Here is a 24,491-nt window from a genome sequence, read left to right on the forward strand (position 1 = left end):
GTGGCACGAAGACAGCTGGGATAGGCTCCAGCACCCTCCAGTAGCATTCATTCATATCCAGCACCCTCGTGAGGATAAGCGGTAGAAAATGAATGAATGAATATAATGGATTGGGTACAGACTGAAGCTACGGTCCCATTGTGTTTTCCAGGCTTTAGCACCAAACTAGTTATTATGAAATAAGGTATTACTGAAAAAATCTAGGCAAACCAGAAATCCGTCTTTACACTGTATTTAAACAAAAATAATAACTACCTGTTTAGCTTTCAAAAGAACTCAAAGCCATGTCTCCACTCCAAATAGTTGTATGGCAGCTGACCTTTACTTTGGGTGTAACCTTTAGAGGCCAAACATGTGACATTTAGTAGTCACCAGTTTTTCCTGTTCTTTGTACCTCTGACATGATGCTACAACTACAGTTTGGCACAAAACTACTTCAAAACTACATGTTATGTTTCTTTATAAAATGAATGTCGGCTGCGAATTTACCTTGACGTGTCAGCTGTCCACTGACGTGCCGGGCCCGCCCAGTTGGCCACACCCAGGAAGTACAGCTGAAAAGCACCACGCCGCGACGGAGTGGTCAGCAGACTGCAGATAGATGACAGTTGGTACATGTTAATGTAAATCTCCGCCCTCCGCTGGAGCCTATTCCAGCTGTCTTCCGGCGTGAGATTGGGTGGCCAGCCAATCATAGGGCACATATACACAAACAACCATTCACACTCACATTCATACCTATGGACAATTTGGAGTCGCTAATTAACCTAGCATGTTTTTTGAGTGTGGAATTGAACCCTCCTAGCTCCTTGCTGTGAGGTCTGCGAGCTAACCACTCAACCCCTCCATATTCATTTATCGTCCAAATTAGAAAGTGGGTTTCGGCAGTAGTCCAGAAGTACTTAGGAGCGCTTGGTGATTGTAACCAATTACAGCGGAGTGAGCATGTCCGCAGGCGGGCCGTGAGTGGAATCCATTAAAACAGTTTTGGAAATCCAAGGCAATACAGGGCGGCACGGCGGTCTAGTGGTTAGCGCACAGACCAGGGTTCAATTCCCACCCTCGGACATCTCTGTGTGGAGTTTGCATGTTCTCTCCGTGGGTACTCCGGTTTCCTCCCAAAAACATGCTAGGTTAATTAGCCACTCCAAATTGTCCATAGGTATGAATGTGAGTGTGAATGGTTGTTTGTCTATATGTGCCCTGTGATTGGCTGGCCACCGGTCCAGGGTGTACCCCGCCTCTCGCCTGAAGACAGCTGGGATAGGCTCCAGCACCCCCGCGCGACCCTTGTGAGGAAAAGCAGTAGAAAATGAATGAATGAATGAAGGCAATACAGCTGGAATAGGTGTAGATTCTGGAAGATCTAGACATTTTTAGTGTGCGGGTTATTCTGTATAGCTGCTCTATCGGAGTCCACAACTTAATACAGAGGATGGAAAAATGACCATAGGAGGTCCGCTTTAATGAAAAGGGCACCGTAAATAAAAGATATGGTTATTAATATTCCTGCTTTAGCTTTCAGAAATTTCCATTGAGCTCAACATTCCATACATTCAAAGATGTGCCGTGCGATTAGGAAAGGAAGAATTCCACCTGGTTATGTCATGAAGATGTCGCAGGTGACATTCCGGGCTGGTGTCAAGCTGACGTATATAAGGATGGCTCCTTGTCATCTTGTATGTCTCCAACATCAGCAGAGGTAACATCTCACAACTTCATCCTTCCTGTCACTAAGTTGCAAATAATTATGATGATGATGTGATTGTTCCAAAGATGGCATTTGATCTTCACTTCTTCTTCCTCGTCTGCGTGATGAGCGGACTGCTGAGTGGAAGTGTAGGTATCAATACTCAAGATTTGGAACCCATCCTGGAGGCTTCAAACCTCCATGGATGAAACATCAATGCATCGTCTTCTTCTTCTTCACAGCAATCTCACCCGATACAAAGTCAGTATCACTTCTCTACCTCCATGCCAACTTTTTACCTGTGCTCTGGCGACTAAAGGTAAGCATCGTTGCAGATCATCAATGTCCCGATGGATGGACCCAGCTGGACGATCGTTGTTTCATCTTCAAAAACGAGGAGAAGAAATTTATAGAGGCAGAGGTACCATCACCGTTTCACACATTCTTTGTGACGGACCTCTCAAGTATGGATGATGAGGTCAAAAGTGATAGATTAGGAAGTGAAATGAAGTTTATAGACTTTACAGAAAGTGTGAAATAATTAGACTGGTGCATACATTTGGGCATCCTTGTTGTTTCATTGATTTGAATCCCTTTAACATTGGAATCCCATTAGAACTAATCTAATTAAATTAAACTAAATTAAAGTAACCTAATCTAAACTAATCACAGCACATATTTTCAAACTTATTGGACAAAAACTGCAAAAAAACCTGCTTTTCAAAACGCATTTATTCTTAAATATGTATTCATGCTGCTTACCTGCAATACAGCAGAAGAAAGTCCGCTTTTCAACATGAAGCAGCAGCGACATCTAGTGGCCGACTTAAGCAACGCCACCCGGATGTCAAAATGCCTGTGTTGAAAAAAAATGTCCCGTACAATAATTGCATTATGATCATTATTTTTATTAGGTTTTAGGTTATTTATGTTATTTTATTTTATTTTATTTTATTTTATTTTATTTTATTTTATTTTATTTTATTTTATTTTATTTTATTAATGCTGGCTTATTTTCCAAATAAATATATTTATATATGAATCTATGACTTGGTTTAAGTCATTAGATTCATACATAAATATATTTATTTGGAAAAATATATTTATATATGAATCTGTGACTTGGTTTAAATCATTAGATTCATATATAAATATATTTATTTGGAAAATAAGCCAGCACTAATAAGTCTAAAAACTTATTTTTCCAAATAAATATATTTATATATGAATCTAATGACTTAAACCAAGTCATAGATTCATATATAAATATATACATATACATTTATATGAAATTTATATGAAATAAAATGACTTAAACCAAGTCATACTTGGTTTAAGTCATTAGATTCATATGACTTAATGATTTAATGACTTATTTGGAAAAATAAGCCAGCACTAATAAGTCTAAAAACTTTTTAGACTATTTATTTTTCCAAATAAATATATTTATATATGAATCTAATGACTTAAACCAAGTATGACTTGGTTTAAGTCATTAGGTCATATGAATCTAATGACTTAAACCAAGTATGACTTGGTTTAAGTCATTAGATTCATATATAAATATATTTATTTGGAAAAAAATAAGCCAGCACTAATAAGTCTAAAAAACATGACAAAAATACATGACTTAAACCAAGTCATAGATGGTTTGGTTGGGATCATAGAAAACAGATTTTATTAACCCTTGGTTCATTTGACCATTTTTGGAAATTAAAATGGAGGGGTATAGTGACTAACAAGGCCTACATGCCCACACCAAAAATATTAAAACCAATATTTTCATGAATGAGGAAGCCTAAGACGGCAACCAAGACATGAGAACCAAATTTGATTGTAATTTATTATTTTTAGTGTATTTTATAGCTGATTTAATACACGGGTCAAAACCGACCTGTTAACATAAGAGATGATACCAGAAAGCTAACACAAGAGGAAGGTTAGAACTAATTTTTGTAACACAAAATTGCAGCAATTGACAGTAAATGATTTATTCCTAAATATGAATTCATGCTGCTTACCTGCAACACAGCAGAAGAAAGTCCGCTTTTCAACATGAAGCAGCAGTGACATCTAGTGGCCGATTCCAGCAACGCTACCTAAATGTGTTTACAAAATGTCGTTAATTATTTTTGTTTTCTCCTGTCAGAACATCTGCAAAAACTTTGGCGGGAATCTGGTCTCCATCCACAGCGAGCTAGAAAATGAAGTTGTCAAACAACTGATTAAGGCAGCGAATGCTAATTTCGTGGACGCCTGGATCGGACTCCACGATGCAGTCCAGGTGAAGTATTTCCAGAGGTTCTGATTTTTTGGGTTTATTTCCAATATCAGCAATAATTTTACAAAAATAAAGTAAAAATATTAAGAATAAAAGTTGTAATTTTACAAGAATATAAACTGTATTATTTTTACGCCAAATAACAATTTTAGTTGCATGAAGTTGAAATAGTAAATAATAACAAGTTGTAATATTATAACAAGCAAACAAAACTCAATATTATAAAGTTTGTAATCTTTAGGTTGGGGAAAAACTAATCATAGAATAAAGTCCAAATATTTTCATAATAAAGTAACAATTATGGGAAGAAAATGTAGCAAAAGAACTATTTTGGAATTTGGAACTATTTGGAAAATATTAAAAAAAAAACACCTAGGAACAACTTCAACATATTCTAATGATAAATTAAAAAAAAAATCACAATTTATATTTTAAATCATTTAAATAATTTTTTTAACAGGAATAAACTAAATAAAATTATGAAGGAAAATAATGCATTTTAGTAGTATGGAGTGGAAATATGTATAACAAGCAAACAAAACACAATATTATAAAGTTTGTAATCTTTAGGTTGGGGAAAAACTAATCATAGAATAAAGTCCAAATATTTTCATAATCAAGTAACAATTATGGGAAGAAAATGTAGCAAAAGAACTATTTTGGAATTTGGAACTATTTGGAAAATAATAATAAAAAAAAACACCTAGGAACAACTTCAACATATTCTAATGATAAATTTAAAAAAAATCACAATTTATATTTTAAATCATTTAAATTAAAATTTTTTTTTACAGGAATAAACTAAATAAAATTATGAAGGAAAATAATGCATTTTAGTAGTATGGAGTGGAAATATGTATAACAAGCAAACAAAACACAATATTATAAAGTTTGTAATCTTTAGGTTGGGGAAAAACTAATCATAGAATAAAGTCCAAATATTTTCATAATCAAGTAACAATTATGGGAAGAAAATGTAGCAAAAGAACTATTTTGGAATTTGGAACTATTTGGAAAATAATAAAAAAAAAACACCTAGGAACAACTTCAACATATTCTAATGATAAATTAAAAAAAAAAATCACAATTTATATTTTAAATTATTTCAATTAAAATAAATAAATAAAAAAAATTACAGAAATAAACTAAAAAAAATTATGAGGGAAAATAATGAATTTTAGTATGATTTCTATGATTGATGCTATGATTGATTTCGTGAAGGGAAAAAAGCCCAAAGGGAAAGACGAGAGCAAAAAAAAAAAAAAAACAGCAAAATTCATACGTTGAATCCACTTTTACGCGCATATCTTCCAGGAGGGTGACATGATGTGGACCGATGGTTTTAGCAAAGACTATGAGGACTTTGGAAATGGCGAGCCTTCTGGTGCAGACTGCATGAAGATAAAATCGTCTGGTACGAGTACTTGAGTATTTGTCATTATTCATATTAGTAATTGTACTTATTTGTGTTTCCTTCCAGATAAACAGTGGCATGCTAATTCATGCACAGAGGAGAATGCATTTGTTTGTTGCAAAAAGGTGGACTAAAAGGTGGACGATCTTCGCCGTCAAATCTCCAACTTTCTGTTCTGTGATTCTTAATATTTTCTCTGCATTTGACTTTTTATTTCTTGTGATGTTAGCCGTCTCAGTGATTGTGTGGCGTCATTTCTTAGGGCAAAATAAACACATTTTAGTACAATAATTGCATTATGATCCAAGTTTTTTATTAGTTTTTTTTTTTACGTACATATGTATTTTTTTTATTTATTTTATTTTATTAGTGCTGGCTTATTTTTCCAAATAAATATATTTATATACAAATCTATGACTTGGTTTAAGTCATTAGATTCATATATAAATATATTTATTTGGAAAAATAAATAGTCTAAAAAGTTTTTTGACTTATTAGTGCTGGCTTATTTTTCCAAATAAATATATTTATATATGTATCTTATGACTTAAACCAAGTCATAGATTCATATATAAATATATTTATAAATATATTTATTTATTATTATTATTTATTATTAGTGCTGGCTTATTTTTCCAAATAAATATATTTATATATGAATCTAATGACTTAAACCAAGTCATTAGTTTATGTCATTAGTCACTTGGTTTAAGTCATTAGATTCATATATAAATATATTTATTTGGAAAAATAAGCCAGCACTAATAAGTCTAAAAACTTTTAGACTATTTATTTTTCCAAATAAATATATTTATATATGAATCTAATGACTTAAACCAAGTCATAGATTCAGATATAAATATATAAACATATAGATTTGGAAGCACTTGATTGATAAGCCAGCACTAAAAGTCTAAAAACTTTTTTGACTATTTATTTTTCCAAATAAATATATTTATATATGAATCTAATAACTTAAACCAAGTATGACTTGGTTTAAGTCATTAAGTCATATGAATCTAATGACTTAAACCAAGTATGACCAGATCGGATCCAGGATCCAACACATATGCGGACGTTATAAAAAGATAAAGCACCGTCTATTATCAACTCCTATAAAGTTGGGTTCGGCAGCTATCCGGAAGTCCTCGTGACCACTGCCGGAATAGGTGCAGATTCTGAAAGATCTAGAAAGCTTTATGTGCTGCTTATTCTGTGTAGCTGCTCTAGAGGAGCCTACAACTCGATACAAAAATGCGGAAAAATGAGCATACGAGGTCCCATGTATTTATTGATAGTGTCTTGTTTAGTATTGGCTATTTTACAGTACTTTTACAGTACAGTACAGATATTAAAAGTGGTAGAGACAGTCAGGCTCGTATTAGCACAACCGTCCTGTTCCGTTATTGTGTCCTTTGAAATCCATCCGGATTCGTCCTTCCAACTTTTCCTGTTATTCCGCAATGTGAGTTCTTAGGTGTTTGGTCAAGTTTGCGCGATACGTGAATCGCTGACCGCACGTCGAACAGGAAATGTTTTTTTCTCCGCCGTGAGCTCTTGCGTGTCCCGTCAAAGATCTCTTCTGCGAGAAACGTTTACCGCACACGGTGCAGGAAAAAGGTTTCTCTCCGGTGTGGATTCTTGTGTGTTCTCTCAAACGCGACCGCTGACAGAATCTTTTACCGCACACGGTGCAAGTAAAAGGTTTCTCTCCGGTGTGCCGTGTTGTGTGCATTTTTAAATCACTGGCTTGGCAGAATCTTTTACCGCACACCGTGCATGGAAAAGGTTTCTCTCCGGTGTGCGTTTTTGTGTGTACTTTCAAATTCGACCTCTGAGAGAATGTTTTCCCACACACAGTGCAAGGAAAAGGTTTCTCTCCAGTGTGAATTCTAGTGTGTATCTTTAACACACTTGCTTGAAAGAACCTTTTCCCACACACCGAGCAAGGGAACGGTTTCTCTCCGGCGTGTGTTCTTGTGTGAGTTTTTAAATCGCTTGTTTGAGAGAATCTTTTTCCACACACAGTGCAAGGAAAGGGTTTCTCTGCCGAGTGTCTTCTTGTGTGTTCTTTCAAATGTGACCGCTGAGAGAACGTTTTACCACACATCGCGCAGGGATAAGGTTTCTCTCCAGTGTGTGTCTTTGTGTGCGCGTTCAATTTTGACCACATGGGGAATCTTTCGCCACAAACTGAGCAGGTGAAAGGTTTCTCTCCTGTATGAAGTCTGCTGTGTCTTTTCAGATTTTCCTTGTAAGCAAAACGTTTGTCACATTGAGAGCATTTCCAGTGTGTGTTTTCCGTGTGACGTGTCAAGTCAGCTTCGGAGTCGTCATCATCATCATCATCATCATCATCATCATCAGTGTCAGGGTGTGACGTCTCATCGCTGTCTGATAGTGGAGCTAAGAGGTTGTGTGCCTGTGATCCTCCACCGTGGTCTCCATCAGCTTCTGTTGTCACGTGTTGAGCTGAGCTGCTGCTCGGAGGCTCGTCCTCACTTTCACCTTCATCATCGTCATCATCGTCACTCTTCACGGTGACACCAATCACGGCAAACTCCTCCCCCTCCTGACTGATGCTGTGATCTTCCTCTTTCATGGAGAGTGGCTGTGGATCCACATCCTCCTCTTCCTCTTTAACGTCTTCCATCCTGAAGTCCCGATCCTGCTTCAAGGGGGGGCGGAGACAAAGACAGCGAGGTTTTGTCGCAATATCGCTCATACTGCAGCACAAATGAAGCTCTTCCTGTAGTCATGTGACGCCATTGTTGTCGTATTGCCGGTCTACACGGCGACCGCAGATCACCGAGAACGGCGTTCCCGTGTGCAGGAAAGGTTTACTCACCTAAAAATTTGGTGTTCCTTTACAAATAATGCTATCTTCTAAGTTGTTTATCACATCCGGATGTTTTACTGTAAGACGTAGATCTTTTTCCCTTGTAAATGCATGCTGAAAAAGTGTGTTTGCCCTTAATATACATGTGGATTAATACTCATATTTATAAATATACGAAATATCTGTGTTCATAGTGGGGTTTACAGTATATCTATGTGACTTTAAAAGTAGCTCACAGGATGAAAAAGTGTGAACACTGCTATGCTATACCGATACATGCACAGCCTATTATTTACACACAATTACTTTAAATAAAATTTCTAATATATTCAAATAAAAATATTTCAATGTTACGCTTTAGTTTGAAAAACATACACCGGATGTTCATATCACTTGACCGATTCGAAACGGACTGGTTATTTTAGCGGTAAATTGAGTAAATAACAACTAATAATGGCGACCTGCTTTGATATAATAATAATCCCGAGCTGCTATGACTCCACTCTTCCACCAGATGTCGCTAATGTTGCATCAAAGCTCCTAATCTGTACCGGAATAATTTGAAGAGCATAAAAGCTTTATGAATCTACACCCGTCCATGTGTGATTTGACACATGGAACTGTAAGTATCGATCCGATACTGACACGAGCCCTTGATATCGATATAACGGCCGTGAGGAGTACAATAACAAAATATACTTTCGTGGATAAAACCTATCGAGGAGCAATGTTAATTAATAAGCAAATATTAAGCCGATAAATATGACGGGGTAATAATGAAACCCAACTCACCTTTTACCAGCAACGCAGACAAGCTTTTACGCACGCTTCAACAACAACGACATCCGGGTTCTGTGGTCCCACGAAAGACCCCGAGCTGCCTAGCAAAGTGCCTGACGTAAAAAAAAAAAAAAAACAAGACGTCCGTCCTGAATAGTGCCTGTTCTAAATATAAACCCATAATTGGGAAATTAATTATATTAATTATAATTATAAAAAATTATAAAAGAAATTATAATCAGTAATAATAATTACAAAAACACAATATCTGTCAATGTCATTGACTTGGAAAACCGAATCATATTTTATGAGAAAAAAAATGAATGAACAAAAGAAATTCCAAAAGGTTGAAATACTTTGTCTTATCGCTATAGCAGTATTGTAGTATTCCCAGCTCTGGTGTGGGTTTCTTTAAGGTCAAAGGTGCGATTCCCAAGTCTAAAAAAAAAAGACAAATGATAGAAATATTCCAAACATTTCATCAAAATGTCCTTTTTACACAAGTCCACTTTTTAAGAGTAATACCATGGTGCTGATTTGTCCCTCTTATAGTGTTCTTCCAACCGGAATGTGTTCCTTCAAAAACGTTCCAGTGATTCCCCACTGTGGATTCTAACGTGTTCAGCCAAGTCTGTATTATTTGTAAATCGCTGATCACACATTAAACAGGAAAAGTTTTTTTCTCCGGTGTGTATTCTTGAGTGTAATTTCAATTGAGACCGCCGAGAGAATCTTCTACCGCACACCGTGCAAGGAAAAGGTTTCTCTCCGGTGTGCGTTCTTGTGTGTTGCTTTAAATCACCTTTTTGACTGAACCTTTTCCCACACACGGAGCAAAGAAAATGTTTCTCTCCGGTGTGTATTCTTGTGTGTACTTTCAAATGGGACTGCCGGGTGAATCTTTTCCCACACACCAAGCAAGGAAACGGTTTCTCTCCAGTGTGTATTCTCGTGTGTTGCTTTAAATCACCTTCGCGGTAGAATCTTTTATCGCACACCGTGCAAGGAAAAGGTTTCTCTCCAGTGTGTACGCTTGCGTGTACTTTCAAATGTGATCGCCGAGAGAATGTTTTACCGCACACTGTGCAAGAGAAAGGTTTCTCTCCGGTGTGCATGCTTGTGTGCAGTTTCAAATTTGACTTATCGATGAATCTTTTACCGCAAACTGAGCAAGCAAAAGGTTTCTCTCCTGTGTGCCGTCTCGTGTGTAGTTTGAGATTTCTCTTGCTGACAAAATTTTTGTCACATTGAGAGCATTTCCAGCGTGTGTCGTCGGCGTGATACGTCTTATCGGCTTCGGAGTCTTCATCAGCGTTGTCAAGGGAACGTGACGTTGTGTCGTCGCTGTCTGATAGTGGAGCTAAGAGGTCGTGTGCCGGTGATCCTCCACCGTGGTCTCCATCAGGTTCTGTTGCCAGGTGTTGACTTCCGCCGCTGCTTGTAGGCTCCACCCTTCTCTTTTTCTCATTTTGATCTTTATCTTCATCATCTTCATTCTTCACGGTGACACAAATCACTGGGAACCCCTCCACTCCGACAAGATTCTCTCCCCCCTGACTGATGCTGTGATCCTCATCTTCCTTTTTAACGGGGGGCGTCTTTGGCTCCTTCAACTCAACCATGGAGCTCCACTCCTGCTGCTCAGGTTGAAGATGTTCTTCACTGTCTTCTGCGGGCCACAAGAAGACAAAGATGTGCTTCACAAATGAATCAATGCTGTACGACCCTGTGTATCTTCATCAAAGGTCAGACCAAGAGCAAGCTAGGGGTCTCTCTCCCTGGTGAGAACCGAAGAACGTCAAAATAATTCACAAGCCTTTTAATTATTACAAATGTTAGATTTGAGACCAACTGGGTGGAATCAACTCAAGGTCCGGGTGCAAATTCCAACCACGTGTCAATGTGGATTTACCTTTTACTCCCAAAAAATGATTACTTTTAATTGATGAATGTTTGGAAAAGTTCTTACCTGGAAAAAAATTTTCCCCATTTTTGGGCGCCACAGAGAAATTATTTTCTATAAGCGTTGATTAATTATTATTATTGTTGATTATCGTTAATTGGATGTCATGTAACTGTACAGCATTTTATTTAAACGACCAAGAAATGGGTCGTTCTTTTGGGGGGTAATACACACAATGTGAAGAACTGAACAATATATGAATACAACATCTAAATAAAACAACTAAAGACACACATATGTGCATAAAAACGTGCATAAAAGCTTATAAACATGTAAGAAGAGTAAGAATGAATCTAACCCGCTTTGTGGAGCACAACATGAGGCTTCTTGAAAACGGCGTCCAGTAGTCGACGTTGTCGCTCGTTCTCCTCTTTTGTTCGACAAAGTTCCTCCTCGTACTCCGCTATGGTTCTTTCCAACACTGCAAGTATTTCTTCCACAGCCGCGGTTAGCCGCTGGCTCACCAACGCTCTCAGCATTTGCACTTTACACATCGCAACACGATAGCATTGCGTTGCTAACTTCCGGGTCTCTTTGTTAGCAGCTAGCAAAGCTAAGCTAGGCTACGGAGTTTCAAAATTCACTGACACGTGGTCATCCTGACGGGAATAAAACTGTCACTGTCATTTAATTTCTTTGAAATGAGTTTTAACAACCGTCAATTATGCTTTTCTCCGAAAGTTAATCGAAAATATATACATATATTGGCGGGCAGTGTGCGCATGCGTCATGCATCGTAACAAGGGACGTCACTAGCATGAATAGTAGTTAAGTATCCGGTTTCGAACCCAGCAAACAGTGTAGGACTTTGAAGTGCATCCCTAATGGTTCTTTAGGGAAGCTACATGCAAGTATGAAATTTCCCATTTTGACTTTGAATATGATTCCAAAACGGTTGTTATTGTTAAGGCACTCAGCATGAGCTACATGCAAATTAGCAATATTAGCATTAGATTGGATATTTTGCTACGTCAAATGGATTTTCTATATTTATAGTATAAAGTAAGCTGAAAAATAGCCCGAACATGAGTTTTATTGTCGGCACTGTCATCGTTCTCATAGCAACCAAAAAACAACCATTCATTTAAACCAAACGTTTTTGTTGTTGTTGTGTTTTAGCTGGCATTGTTATGCCCTTCCAGAAGAAACCCTGGCCAGGAATCAAACCAGTTCGAACCCCTTGTGTGTGTTTCTTTTATTAAAGAAGAAAAGTGATTGATAAAACAAAAATTCTTAGTTAGCAATGCTTTTTTTTAATGTGTTGCTTATTCTTACTTCTACTATTGTGTTCTTTTCAAGTTAGTCCCCAATGTGGATGCTTTTGTGTTCGGCCAAATTTGTACTATTTGTAAATTTCTGACCACACACGGAACAAGAAAAGTTGTTTTCTCTTGTGTGTGTTCTTGTGTGTCCTAACAAAGATGTCTTCTTAGAGAAACCTTGGCCGCAAACGGCGCAGGAAAAAGGTTTCTCTCCAGTGTGTGTTCTTGCGTGTCTCTTGAAATGACTTTGATCGTAGAATCTCCGACCGCACACCGTGCAAGGGAAAGGTTTCTCCCCGGTGTGCACTCGACTGTGAACTTTCAGATGTGACTGCTGGGAAAATCTTTTTCCGCATACTGTGCAAGGAAATGGTTTCTCACCAATGTGTACCCTTGTGTGGACTTTCAGATACGACTGCTGGGAAAAGCTTTTCCCGCACACAGTGCAAGGGAAAGGTTTCTCTCCGGTGTGCACTCTGGTGTGAACTTTCAAATGTGACTGCTCGGAAAACGTTTTGCCACACACCGCGCAAGGAAACGGTTTCTCTCCAGTGTGTACTCGTGTGTGTTGTTTTAAAACGCCTTTCACCATGAATCTTTTGCCGCATACCGAGCAAGGAAAAGGTTTCTCTCCAGTGTGCACTCGCGTGTGAACATTCAAGTACGACCGCTGAGAGAATTTTTTACCGCACACTGTGCAAGGAAAAGGTTTCTCTCCAGTGTGCACGACTATGTGTGTTTTCAAAATGGACTTAGCAATGAAACTTTTGCCGCAAACGGAGCAGGCGAAAGGTTTCTTTCCTGTGTGGTGTCTCATGTGCATTTTCAGATGTCCCTTGCTAAGAAACGTTTTGTCGCATTGAGAGCATTTCCAGGGTGTGTCGTCGCTGTGACGGGTCATACCCGCTTCGGAGTCTTCATCATCAGTGTCAGGAGAGCGTGACGTTGTGTCGTCGCTATCTGATAGCGGAGCTAAGAGGTCGTGTCCTGGTGATCCTCCGCCGTGGTCTCCATCAGGTTCTGTTGAGATGCTGCTCGGAGGCTCCACCTCTTTATTCTCCTCACTTTGATCTTCATCATCTTCACTCTTCACACGGACAACAATCACCGGGAACTCATCCACTCCTATAAGATGTTCTCCATTCTGACTGATGATGTGATCCTCCTCTTCCTCTTTCACGTTGGGAGGCTGTGGCTCTTCTTCCTCTTTCATATGCGGGGGATGTGACTCCTCCTTAATGTGGGGGTGCTGTGATTCACCCTCTTCGTCTTTCATGCGTTCCATCCTGGGGTTCCGCTCCTGCCGCTCAGGGGGAAGATGTTCCTAACTGGCGTCTGCAGGACACAAGAAGACAAAGACATCGACTTCTGATCAACATTTTACAACCAGCTGAAAAACTGTATTTACGACACCTGAAAGATCCAACAGAGGTGGTGGAAGTCTGGGCTTGAGACTGCTGCCCCCGCGACCCCGACCCGGATACGCGGACAAAACTGGATGGATCTTAAGGAGGTCCTAAGCAGAGCTTCAAAATGCAAAAAAGGAGAAATGGGAGTAAGACAAAGAAAAAATGAGTGAGCATTAAAGTGAAATGGCTGACCGAGAGGCATGGGGGGGGTTGGCGGGGGGGGGGGGGGGGCAAGCATAAGCTACAGCCACATACAGTTTGTGCAATATTTTGGAGATGAAAGCAATGAGATGGTGTCATCTCAGCGTCAGACGTAATACAAATAATGCTTGTTACGTGTCAACTTGCGTTCTTACACATTCTTGCATGTGTCAATCATCTCTTCAGACAGATTTGACGCACTATTTCCGCACTGCTGGAAGCTCACTATGAAGCCTCACTTCCAAGCCCTCCGAGGAGCATCGCCGGATATTCTTCCAGGCGGCTACATTTCATATTTCATTTTCCAACAATGTTTTAACTTTGACTTTAGAGCAAGCAGTTTATGTGGTCATAATGCAGTTTTACATTTATTAATAATACTGTTGCTTTTAAATATATTAAGTGTTTTTTTTTTATTCTAAAGTCTAATCTTAATTATTCCATAGATTGACTCCTTCAATTTAAAGTGTGTTGTTTAAAAGGACTGTTCAACAGATATTGATTTGTTTTCTTATTTTCAATAAAGATATTTCAAAATAATACATTTTAGAGCTGTAATTGCAGCCATTAAGATCTCCGTTTCATGCTTTCATCAACAAAGCCTGTCGTGTATAAGTCTATTTTTCCTTGCGGAGTAAGAACACTGGCGTACCGTGTGTCCGCGTAGTGATATGTATTGCACTCTGTTCAAAATGGCCGCCGCCTTGCAGTAAACAAACTGTTGAAATCGAGACCGAATCCATCATTTAATCCAATTTCCCTCATAAAATAAACGAACCTTCTAGAGGAAAATCTTTACAAATAAGCAAATAGAACGTTTATAATCACACGAGAATAAGAATGAAACTAACCTGCTCTGTGATGAGGCTTCTTGAAATCAGCGTCCATTAGCTGACGTTGTCGGCCGTTCTCCTCTTTTGTTCGAGAAAGTTCTCTCACTATAGTACATTACTTCCTGAACCATAATAGATACTATAGATCTGTAAATAAATCAATATTTTTATATTTACTCAACATTATAGCATGTACAATCCTCACATGTACAACGAACCACCCGTCTTTTCCGGTATAGTGTCACATACAAAATGTTCCCCCCTGCAACTTGTGTTCACGCGAAATATTATTTCCATTAAAATCCTTTCCGTACACAATGAAAGATTTGACGGGTTTTATTGACACACGGTTTAGATTTTCATCCAGTTGACTTATTTGTGATTGATATGTTTGATTTAACTGTCTGTTATCGATAATAAATGAACATTAACATTAAAATGATCCCTAGCTGGTACTCCATATAAGTGTGCAGTGATATTACACACATTGTTCATCTAATACAACCGGCTAGGGCAAATATATTCACCGAATTCTCATACAACAGCAACTTAACAGTAGAGTTTTTTCTTACTATATTGCAGTTTTGGAAAAAAAAAGTTCATAAATGATCCCTGGCCAGGAATCAAACCCATGCGAATCTGTTGTGTGTGTTTCTTTTATTAAAGAATTGTGTGTTCATTCAGTACACGATGAAAGAAACATTGCAAACATTTCATCATCAGTGGTTTCTTTTGCACAAGTTTTGTTTTCAAAGAGAAATACTGTCTTGTTTACTCGTATTTCCCGATCGTGTTCTTCGCAATCCAGCTGGATGCGTCCTTTGAAAAGGTTTCATGTTTCTCCCCGGTGTGGATCCTTTCGTGTTCAGTCAAATTTGTGCTATTTGTAAATTGCTGACCACACACTGAACAAGAAAAGTTGTTTTCTCCCGTGTGTGTTCTTGTATGTCTTACCAAAGATATCTTCTTAGAGAAACTTTGACAACAAACTGCACAGGAAAAAGGTTTCTCTCCAGTGTGTGTTCTTGTGTGTCTTTTTAAATGACTCTGATCGTAGAACCTTCTACCACACACCAAGCAAGGGAAAGGTTTCTCTCCGGTGTGTACTCTAGTGTGAAGTTTCAAATGCGACTGCTGGGAAAATCTTTTCCCGCACACCGTGCAAGGAAATGGTTTCTCTCCGAGGTGTACTCTTGTGTGGACTTTCAAATGCGACTGCAGAGAAAATCTTTTCCCGCACACCAAGCAAGGAAAAGGTTTCTCTCCAGTGTGCAATCTGGTGTGAACGTTGAAATTTGACCGCTGTGAGAATCTTTTCCCGCACACTGTGCAAGGAAATGGTTTCTCGACTGCGTGCACCGTTATGTGTGATTTCAAAATGGACTTAGCGATGAATCTTTTGCCACAAACCGAGCAGGTGAAAGGTTTCTCGCCTGTGTGATGCCTCATGTGCATTTTCAGATTTCTCTTGTGAACAAAAGTTTTGTCACACTGAGAGCATTTCCAGCGTGTGTCGTCGGTCATATCAGAGTCTTCGTCATCAGTGTCCGGAGTGTGTGACGTTGTGTCGTCGCTATCTGATAGCGGAGCTAAGAGGTCATGTCCTGTTGATCCTCCGCCGTGGTCTCCATCAGCTTCTGTTATGTGTTGAGTTGAGCTGCTGCTCGGAGGCTCCACTTCTTTATTCTCCTCACTTTGACCTTCATTATCTTCGCTCTTCAAGGTGACAACAATCACTGGGAACTCCTCCACTCCTTCAAGATCGTCTCCTTCCTGACTGATGCGGTGATCCTCCTCTTCCTCTTTAATGGAGAGTGGCTGCGGCTCACCGGCTTCCTCTTTAATGTGTTCCATCCTGGAGTTCCAATCCTGCTGCAAGCAAAGAGACACATCGGGTTAGCAAATGCTAAAAGAGGTGGCTTCTCTGCGTTTCCTGAACTTTTTCACCCCATCATGATGTACGATCGTAGGAATAGCTATACTATAAACTATACTATACTATAAATCAACTATAAGAAAACAGGTGGTTCATAACAAGGAAACACGTCAACACTGCCATCTAACGGTCACAACGAGATGCTGCATTTGGAAACACTCGAATGTGTTGTTTTGTTTTTTTTTAATTAATGTGTGAATTTGACAAAGTTGAGCGCTGATGAATGAAAAGACTAGTAGGGTATAATTAGTATAATAAATCAGTGTTAATTTGCACATCACATGCCCAGTATTATTGTGCCACCTCGCTGTATTGGTGTTGGTGTGAACACGGTGTTGCTTTTAGCCGTATAATCTTTTGAGAAATCCTAAGATCGCACAATAATAATTACTTACTCGTTTTTTGTTAAAAAAAAAAAAAAACCAACCAGGATAGCTACATTTTTGAGCGGAATAATATAATAATAATATGACGTCAAACTCCCCCTATATAAACCGTACCGAGACAAAGCTAGCTGACAACTATTGTTGTAGTTCAATTTAGTTCTGTTTGGGCAATTGTTGAGCTGCATCACGAACAAAAAACCTGGTTTTGTTGGGCCACTTTGGCAGATGTATGCTAACGATGTATGCTAACGGTGTATGCTAACGATGTATGCTAGCTAGTGCATACAGCATATTGCGCTGTTCAAAATGGCCGCCGCCTTGCAGTAAACAAACTGTGTTGAAGTCAAGCCGGAGTTCGCCTGTTAATCCAATTTATCCCATTAAAAATTGACCTTTACTGAGATTTTTAATGAGCAGTGTTAATGAATAATTAGAAAGCTTATAAACGTGATAGTAAGAAGCATACCAACCTGCCTTTTGTCACACAACCTGAGTAGATGTTTCTTAAAAACAGCCTCCAGTAGTTGACGTTGTCGCTCGTTCTCCTCTTTTGGTCAATAAAGTTGTATTTCATTCTAGTCCGTTACTTCCTGAACCGCAAAAAGTAGACGCTTAAATGTGTATATTTGCGCAACATTCTAACGAGTATAATTCTCATATGCAAAACTAGCCACCCGTCTGTTTCCGGTATATAGTGTCACACATAAAACGTCCCCCCTGCAACTTGCGCTAACTAGAAACAATTCCATCACAACTGCAAAGGTGTATTGGCATATTTTTATTGACGATTGATTTGTGATTGATGTCATGTCTGATATAATAATAATAATAATAAATCTGGTACCTGTAATAAATGAACATTAACATGAGAAAGCTTAGATAAACACATGACGTCCGTGCGTGCACTTTAATACATACTTAATACATACTTAAAACATAACATAACATGGGTATTAAAACCCACTTTATAAATTATGCACGCATTACATACATCTAATACAGCTGGCACTGCTGGCTATTAATCCAACAGCACCAACCCCACATGTCATGGCGGAGATCGAGTGATAAAAAGATTGGCCTCTCATTCCGTGTGGAAGTGGTAAGTTCCTCCCCCACTCCCCCTTGAAATACTTAAGTTTAGAATAAGTACATTTGAGAACAAGTTAGTTTGTGAGCTTCTTAGTGACATTCCATATCTACATGGCTTTAATCGTGTTAAATCACGTATTTCAAAAGTTATAAATAGTTTTTTTGGCATCAATAACACAATAGTAAAGTTGGACTGGTGCTCAATCTTTATTCCATATACACCGTGAAAGTATAACATACAATTGAATTTATTATTTATGACAAATTTAAAATAGGACCAAGCGAGCAGTGTATGGAAATTACAATTTTGCATTCCCAGTAAGCCATTATATTTTTTTGCCCCGGCATGATGGAATTTAGATTTTGTGTATGTTTATTAAAGAAGAAAAGTGAGTTGATACATGAGATTAATGACACCTTTCATCATAATGTCAGTTAGAAATGTTCAAAGTCGTTTTCTACAGCTTTCGCTTCTTGTACAGTAATACTGCCTTGCTTTTTCGTACTTCCCCAACTGCAATCCACTTCCTCTCCGGTGTGGATTCTTTTGTGCTGGGTCAGGTTTGTAGTATTTGTGACTCGCTGACCACGCCCTGAACAAGAAAGGTTTGTTCTCTTGCGTGTGTTCTCGTGTGTCCCGTCAAAGATATCTTCTTCGAGAATCTTTTACCGCAAACTGCACAGGAAAAAGGTTTCTCTCCAGTGTGTACTCTTGTGTGTTCCTTCACTTGCGACTGCTGAGTGAACTTTTTACCGCACACCGTGCAAGCGAATGGTTTCTCTCCAGTGTGTATTCTTGTGTGCTTTTTAAAAGTGCTTTGATTGTCGAATCTTTTCCCACACATCATGCAAGGAATAGGTTTCTCTCCAGTGTGTATTGTTGTGTGTTTTTTTAAAGTACTTTGATTATCGAATCGTTTACCACACACCACGCAAGGAAAAGGTTTCTCTCCAGTGTGTACTCTGATGTGAACTTTCAAATGTGCCTGCTGGGAGAATCTTTTACCGCACACCATGCAAGGAAATGGTTTCTCTCCGGTGTGTACTCTTGTGTGTTTATTTAAACCGCCTTTTTCCTTGAATCTTTTACCGCACCATGTGCAAAGAAAAGGTTTCTCATCGGTGTGTATTCGTGTGTGTTCGTTCAAATGAGACCGCCGAGAGAATATTTTGCCGCACACCAAGCAAGGAAAAGGTTTCTCTCCAGTGTGTACTCTCATGTGTGACTTTAAATTACCTTGTTGCACAAATCTTTTACCACACACCGTGCAAGGAAACGCTTTCTCCCCAGAGTGTATCCTCGTGTGTGTTTTTAAATTACCTTGTTGAACAAATGTTTTACCGCACACAGAGCAAGGAAACGGTTTCTGTCCCGTGTGCACGCTTGTATGAAGCTTCAAATAATACCGCTGCGAGAATCTTTTACCGCACACTGTGCAAGGAAAAGGTTTCTCTCCGGTATGCACGGCTATGTGTGATTTCAAAAATGACTTAGCAACAAACTTTTTACCACAAACCGAGCAGGAGAAAGGTTTCTCTCCTGAGTGATATCTCGTGTGCATTTTCAGATTCCCTTTGCTAACGAACGTTTTGTCACACTGAGAGCATTTCCACCGCGTGTTGTCCGCGTGAGAGGTCACATCAGCTTCATAGTCTTCATCATCAGTGTCAGAGCGTGATGTTGTGTCGTCGCTATCTGTTAGCGGAGCTAAGAGGTCGTGTGTTGGTGATCCTCCGCCGTGGTCTCCGTCAGCTTCTTTTATGTGTTGAGTTGAGCTGCTGCTCGGAGGCTCCACTTCTCGATTCTTCTCACTTTGATGTTCGTCTTCATCATTTTCACTTTTCACATTGACACCAATCACTGGGAACTCCATTCCTTCAAGATGCTCCTTCTCCTGACTGATGATGCGATCGTCCTGTTCCTCTTTTATGTGAAGCGGCTGTAGCTCCTTTTCTTCTTCTTTAACGTTAAGAAGCTGTGGCACCTCCTTTTCCTCTTTTATGTTGAGATCTCGTAGGTGCACACCCTCCTCTTCGTGTTTAATGTGCTGCATCCTGGAGTTTCACTCCTGCTGCTCAGGGGGAAGATGTTCTTCACTGATGTCTGCAGGACACAAGAAGACAAAGATATGCTTTATTTTAAAAAAAAAATGTAGTTTCCTGCCGTGTATCGTTAACAGGAACGCTACTTGCTACCAGAAGATCTGCCTGACACACAGTCAATCATGAACCTTCAGACATATACCGTATTTATTTATACCGTCACGTTTACAGCTCAGTGTAGCCAACATGTAAAAATCTGTGGAATCCACTTCTGGTGGCGTCACTGGAAAGACGTCAGTCTTCCTTGTATACCCAAACATTAAAGGAGACATATTATGCTTTTTCAACGTTTCTGACCTATAAAATGTGTTAAACGATGCCAAAGTTTCAGACAGAAAAGAGGCCGGCATCAGGCACAAGTGCTTGGAGTTGTGGGACTGTTTTGTGAACCTGCACTATGCCTTTCCAACATGATTCTGTCATGATGAAGAGTCAGAAGCGCAAGCCAGAAGTACCAATTTAATTCATCGGTGTAAGTCAACGGTTGTCTGTGTAACATTACATTACAAAATTAGAAAGCGGGGTTCAGCAGCAGTCCAGAAGTCCTCTGGAGATCTCGGGAGTGTGACCAATCACAGCAGAGTGTGCGTGTCTGGAGGCGGGCCGTGAGTGGAATAAACTAAAAAAGACGTTTTGGAAAGCAATTACAGCGGGAATAGGTGTTGTACTCAAAACACCCCCTACTGGCCAAACAATGTGGTGACAAGTAGAATAAGAATACAGAAACAAATATAATGCATTGCAAAACTGCAAGAAATTACATTTTGCATTGTTGGTGAAGGAGGCGCTAAGCTTCAAAAACAAGACATGTGAGCGAGAAAAAAAATGGAGTCAGCAATTTATTGTAGGCACCGTGGATTCCATTTTTTTTTACCAGGGTGTGAAAGAACCCCGGGGACTATATTCCGTCGCGTATGTGGCCATTTTTTCCTTGTGTAGTCAACACTGGTTGTCCCTGACGTACTGCGCCTGCGCGTAGTGATACATATTGCACCTCAAAATGGCCGCCGCCTTAACGTAAACAAACTGTTTTGAAATCAAACCCGAGTTCGTCTAAAGAAAATTGACATTCATGGATAAAAGCTTTTTACGAGTAGTGTTAATGAAGAAATAATAATAATAATAATAATAATAAATGTATAGGTAATGAACACGAGCGAGTCGGAATGAAACTGACCTGCTCTGTGTAACACGATTTCAGGCGTCCATTTGCTGATTTTGTCGCTCATTCTTCTCTTTTGTAAGAGGAAGTTCTGTTTCACTCTTGTCCGTTACTCCCTGAACAGCAAAGAGTGGACAGTTACATCTGCAGACTTACTCAACATTATAGCAGGTATACTCCTTCAATGTAAAACTCCGTCTCCATCTGTTTCCGGTATGGTGTCACACACAAAAGGCGCCCCCTGCAACGTGTGCTAACTCCAAAATGTCCATCCGCAATGGCCATTTTATTTCACAAACCCAGAGTGATATTATGTAAGATAGATATTCACCAGTTTTCTTCTAAACTGAAAATATTATATGAATCACTAAAGCTGATAATAAAAAACAGAAAAGCAGTGAAAACTTTTCATACATTGGAGAACGTTCTAAAAGCAATTAAGTGACATGTTTTCTATTGTTTTTATTTTTGTTGTTCCTATTTTCAAGCAATATCCCTCGCACATTCCTTTCTTTATTTACTTTTTCTTATTGATGTTATTGTTCTGTAGAATTGCACTTTTATGTTCCTGTAATTCTGCTTATACTGTTTTGTAATTGAAGTTTGTAATAAAATATATATTTAAAAAAAACACACAACTTTTCACGTCACCAGATTCCAATATGGGACAACGGATTTATTTTTAATGAAATTAAATTAAATGTAAATGAGTTTGCAATTTTAGGTATTTTTCATTTGTACATTTTGTGAAGGAAAGGTGCATCGAGGCAAATGTTTAATAATAATCATTTGTGAATGTTCATAAATAGGCTTATTTTCATAAACATTTAGAATTTAAAACCAGTATCATAAATAAACAAATCTTATTTTGAGTTGACACTGTATTAAAAAATAAAAAATAAATTGTTTGTGTCACAGTAAGAGGTCTCATTCGCTCACATTTGTATTTGCTGAACATTTGTGGGTGAGTTTAAGAGCTAATTTCCTAAAAAACAAATTGTAAAATAAAATAAAAATATGCTTGCTGACTGTATTGTTTTAAATAAGGCTCATAGTTCTGCAATTGATTTAATTTTGCATACAATTTGATGTCATTATCATTGTAGTTGCACATCTAATCATTTATCACAGATATTTCCTACTTATTATAGATAAAAACATATTTGCATTTGTGATTAAATGTGATTAATTCTGAATTAACCATGGACAAAGTGCGATTAATCACAATCAAATATTTTAATTGATTGACGGCCCTTATAAACATAGAAAAATATATATTTACATAAGGGGTTAGATCTTTGGGACCTGCAAACATTTCATCATAAAGTCACTTAGCAACATTTGAAGTCATACTTTTTGGGTAATACTGCCTTGCTTAATCATTCTTCCCTTTTTGTGGTCTTCGGAGTCCAACTGGTCGTGTCCTTTGAAGTTGTCACCTTTCTCCCCATTGTGGATTCGTATGTGTTCAGTTAAGGTCGTACCATTTGGGAATTGCTGACCACCTATTGAACAACACAAGTCGCTTTCTCGAGCGTGCGCCCTTGTGTGTCCTATCATAGTTGTCTTCTTTGAGAAACTTTTACCACAAACCGAGCAGGGAAAAGGTTTCTCTCCAGTATGCATTCTTGCGTGTCTATTTAAATCACCTTTTTGATAGAAACCTTTACCGCATACGGTGCAAGAAAAAGGTTTCTCTCCAGTGTGGATTCTTGTATGTACTTTCAAATATGACTTCTCAATGAATCCTTTTCCACAAACCGAGCAGGAAAAAAGTTCATCTCGCGTGTGGATTCTTGTGTGTGCTTTTAAATTACCTTTAGTATCAAATCTTTTTCCACACACTAAGCAAGGAAAAGGTTTCTCTCCAGTGTGTATTATCGTATGCACCTTCAAATGTGACTGCTGAGAGAAACTTTTACCGCAAACCGGACAGGCGAAAGGTTTCTCTCCAGTGTGTGTTCTCGTGTGGGTTTTCAAACCATCCTTTTGAGAGAATCTTTTACCGCAAACTGAGCAGATGAAAGGTTTCTCTCCCGTGTGCTGTCTCGTGTGTTTTTTCAGATTTCCCTTAGTGACAAAGGTTTTGTCACATTGAGAACATTTCCAGTCTGCGCTGCCAGCGTGAGAGGTCATATGAAATTCAGAGTCTTCATCATCAGTGTCAGAGTGTGACGTCGTGTCGTCGCTATCTGATAGTGGAGCTAAGAGGTTATGTGCTGGTGATTCTCCAATTCCTTCAAAATGCTCTCCTTCCTGACTGATGCTGTGATCCTGCGCTTCCTCTTTAATGCGCGGGGATGGAGGCTCATCTTCTTCCTCTTTAAAGTGGAGATACTGTGGATCCTCCTCCTCCTCTTTAAGTTGAGGGGGCTGTGGCTTCTCTTGTTCCATCCTGGAGTTCCTTCTCTGACGTCTGCAGGACATAAATAGCAAAGACATGCTATAGCAGTTGAGATACCTGATAGGATGCTATCCAGAATGCTATCTTGACTATTTTAGAACATCAGAACTTTTCCGACCTCTGATTGGTTGATCAGAGCAAAACTGATCTCTGACTTGTAAACAACATCCTCGCTTGTAACAAAATGGCGTCGATCGAGTGGGATTTCGTTAGTGTTTCAGAAAAAGCCATTTAACACAAATTGTGTTGAAGTGAAGACATAGATTTATGTTTTCCCCATTTCTATATGTTCTTGAAGATACAACACATTCATTCCATGTATTTAATAACAAATGGAGACCTTACAAACGTGACCGTGAGACTGAAACTAACCTGCTCTGTGTATCACAAATTGAGGCTCCTTGGAAACAGCGTCCAGTCTTTTGTTCGAGAATGTTCCTCTACTATCGTTCTTTCTGGTACTAGGAATACATCTTCAACAGCAGCACTTTACATCTTTTCACACTTTAACACCACTTGACGCTGACACTACTGCGCTTAGCGAAATGTTGACAACTTCCGGGTGTCATTGTTAGCTGCTAGCAAGCTCAGCTAGCCTGTAAAGCTTCGATATTCACTTGGACGAGTTTATCTTGACATGAATAAAACCGCCTCATGTTGACACTTAAGCTCTGTGTCATTCTCATTAAAATGTTTAACAATTATTCGTTGTATTTTTATCTGAGGCCTCCCCAAAATA

General features: G+C 38.8%; 3 protein-coding genes across 5 annotated transcripts; 1 reads left to right on the forward strand and 2 right to left on the reverse strand.

The window, feature by feature from the left end:
- Positions 1–1,776: 1,776 nt before the first annotated feature.
- LOC131104739 (galactose-specific lectin nattectin-like) lies at positions 1,777–5,634 on the forward strand. The gene is made up of 5 exons (XM_078796833.1): positions 1,777–1,843; positions 1,933–2,111; positions 3,840–3,974; positions 5,286–5,385; positions 5,452–5,634. Exons 1-5 carry the CDS (start codon positions 1,777–1,779, stop codon positions 5,517–5,519), a joined length of 549 nt encoding a protein of 182 aa, XP_078652959.1. The 3' UTR covers positions 5,520–5,634.
- A 1,009-nt stretch (positions 5,635–6,643) lies between these two features.
- On the reverse strand, positions 6,644–24,491 carry LOC131104740 (uncharacterized). Its single transcript, XM_078796834.1, has 7 exons — positions 24,125–24,491; positions 22,702–23,764; positions 18,644–20,146; positions 12,270–13,553; positions 11,266–11,530; positions 9,586–10,673; positions 6,644–8,056 (listed from the first exon to the last, which is right to left on the reverse strand). The coding sequence occupies exons 2-7, from the start codon at positions 23,740–23,742 to the stop codon at positions 6,839–6,841; spliced, it is 6,399 nt and encodes a 2,132-aa protein (XP_078652960.1). The 5' UTR covers positions 23,743–23,764; positions 24,125–24,491; the 3' UTR covers positions 6,644–6,838.
- On the reverse strand, positions 13,521–17,718 carry LOC131104741 (uncharacterized). 3 transcript variants are annotated; one of them, XM_078796484.1, is made up of 4 exons: positions 17,469–17,718; positions 14,691–16,541; positions 13,643–13,755; positions 13,521–13,564 (listed from the first exon to the last, which is right to left on the reverse strand). In XM_078796484.1, the coding sequence occupies exon 2, from the start codon at positions 16,524–16,526 to the stop codon at positions 15,444–15,446; it is 1,083 nt and encodes a 360-aa protein (XP_078652610.1). In that variant the 5' UTR covers positions 16,527–16,541; positions 17,469–17,718; the 3' UTR covers positions 13,521–13,564; positions 13,643–13,755; positions 14,691–15,443. The 3 variants fall into 3 exon arrangements, with proteins under 3 accessions (XP_078652610.1, XP_078652608.1, XP_078652607.1); XM_078796482.1 differs by having other exon boundaries at positions 17,465–17,718; XM_078796481.1 differs by having other exon boundaries at positions 14,691–16,544; positions 17,465–17,718.

The sequence above is a fragment of the Doryrhamphus excisus genome, linkage group LG15 (assembly GCF_037039965.1).
Source record: "Doryrhamphus excisus strain RoL-2023G ecotype Guam linkage group LG15, RoL_Dexc_Guam_v1.1, whole genome shotgun sequence".
NCBI lineage: Eukaryota > Metazoa > Chordata > Actinopteri > Syngnathiformes > Syngnathidae > Doryrhamphus > Doryrhamphus excisus.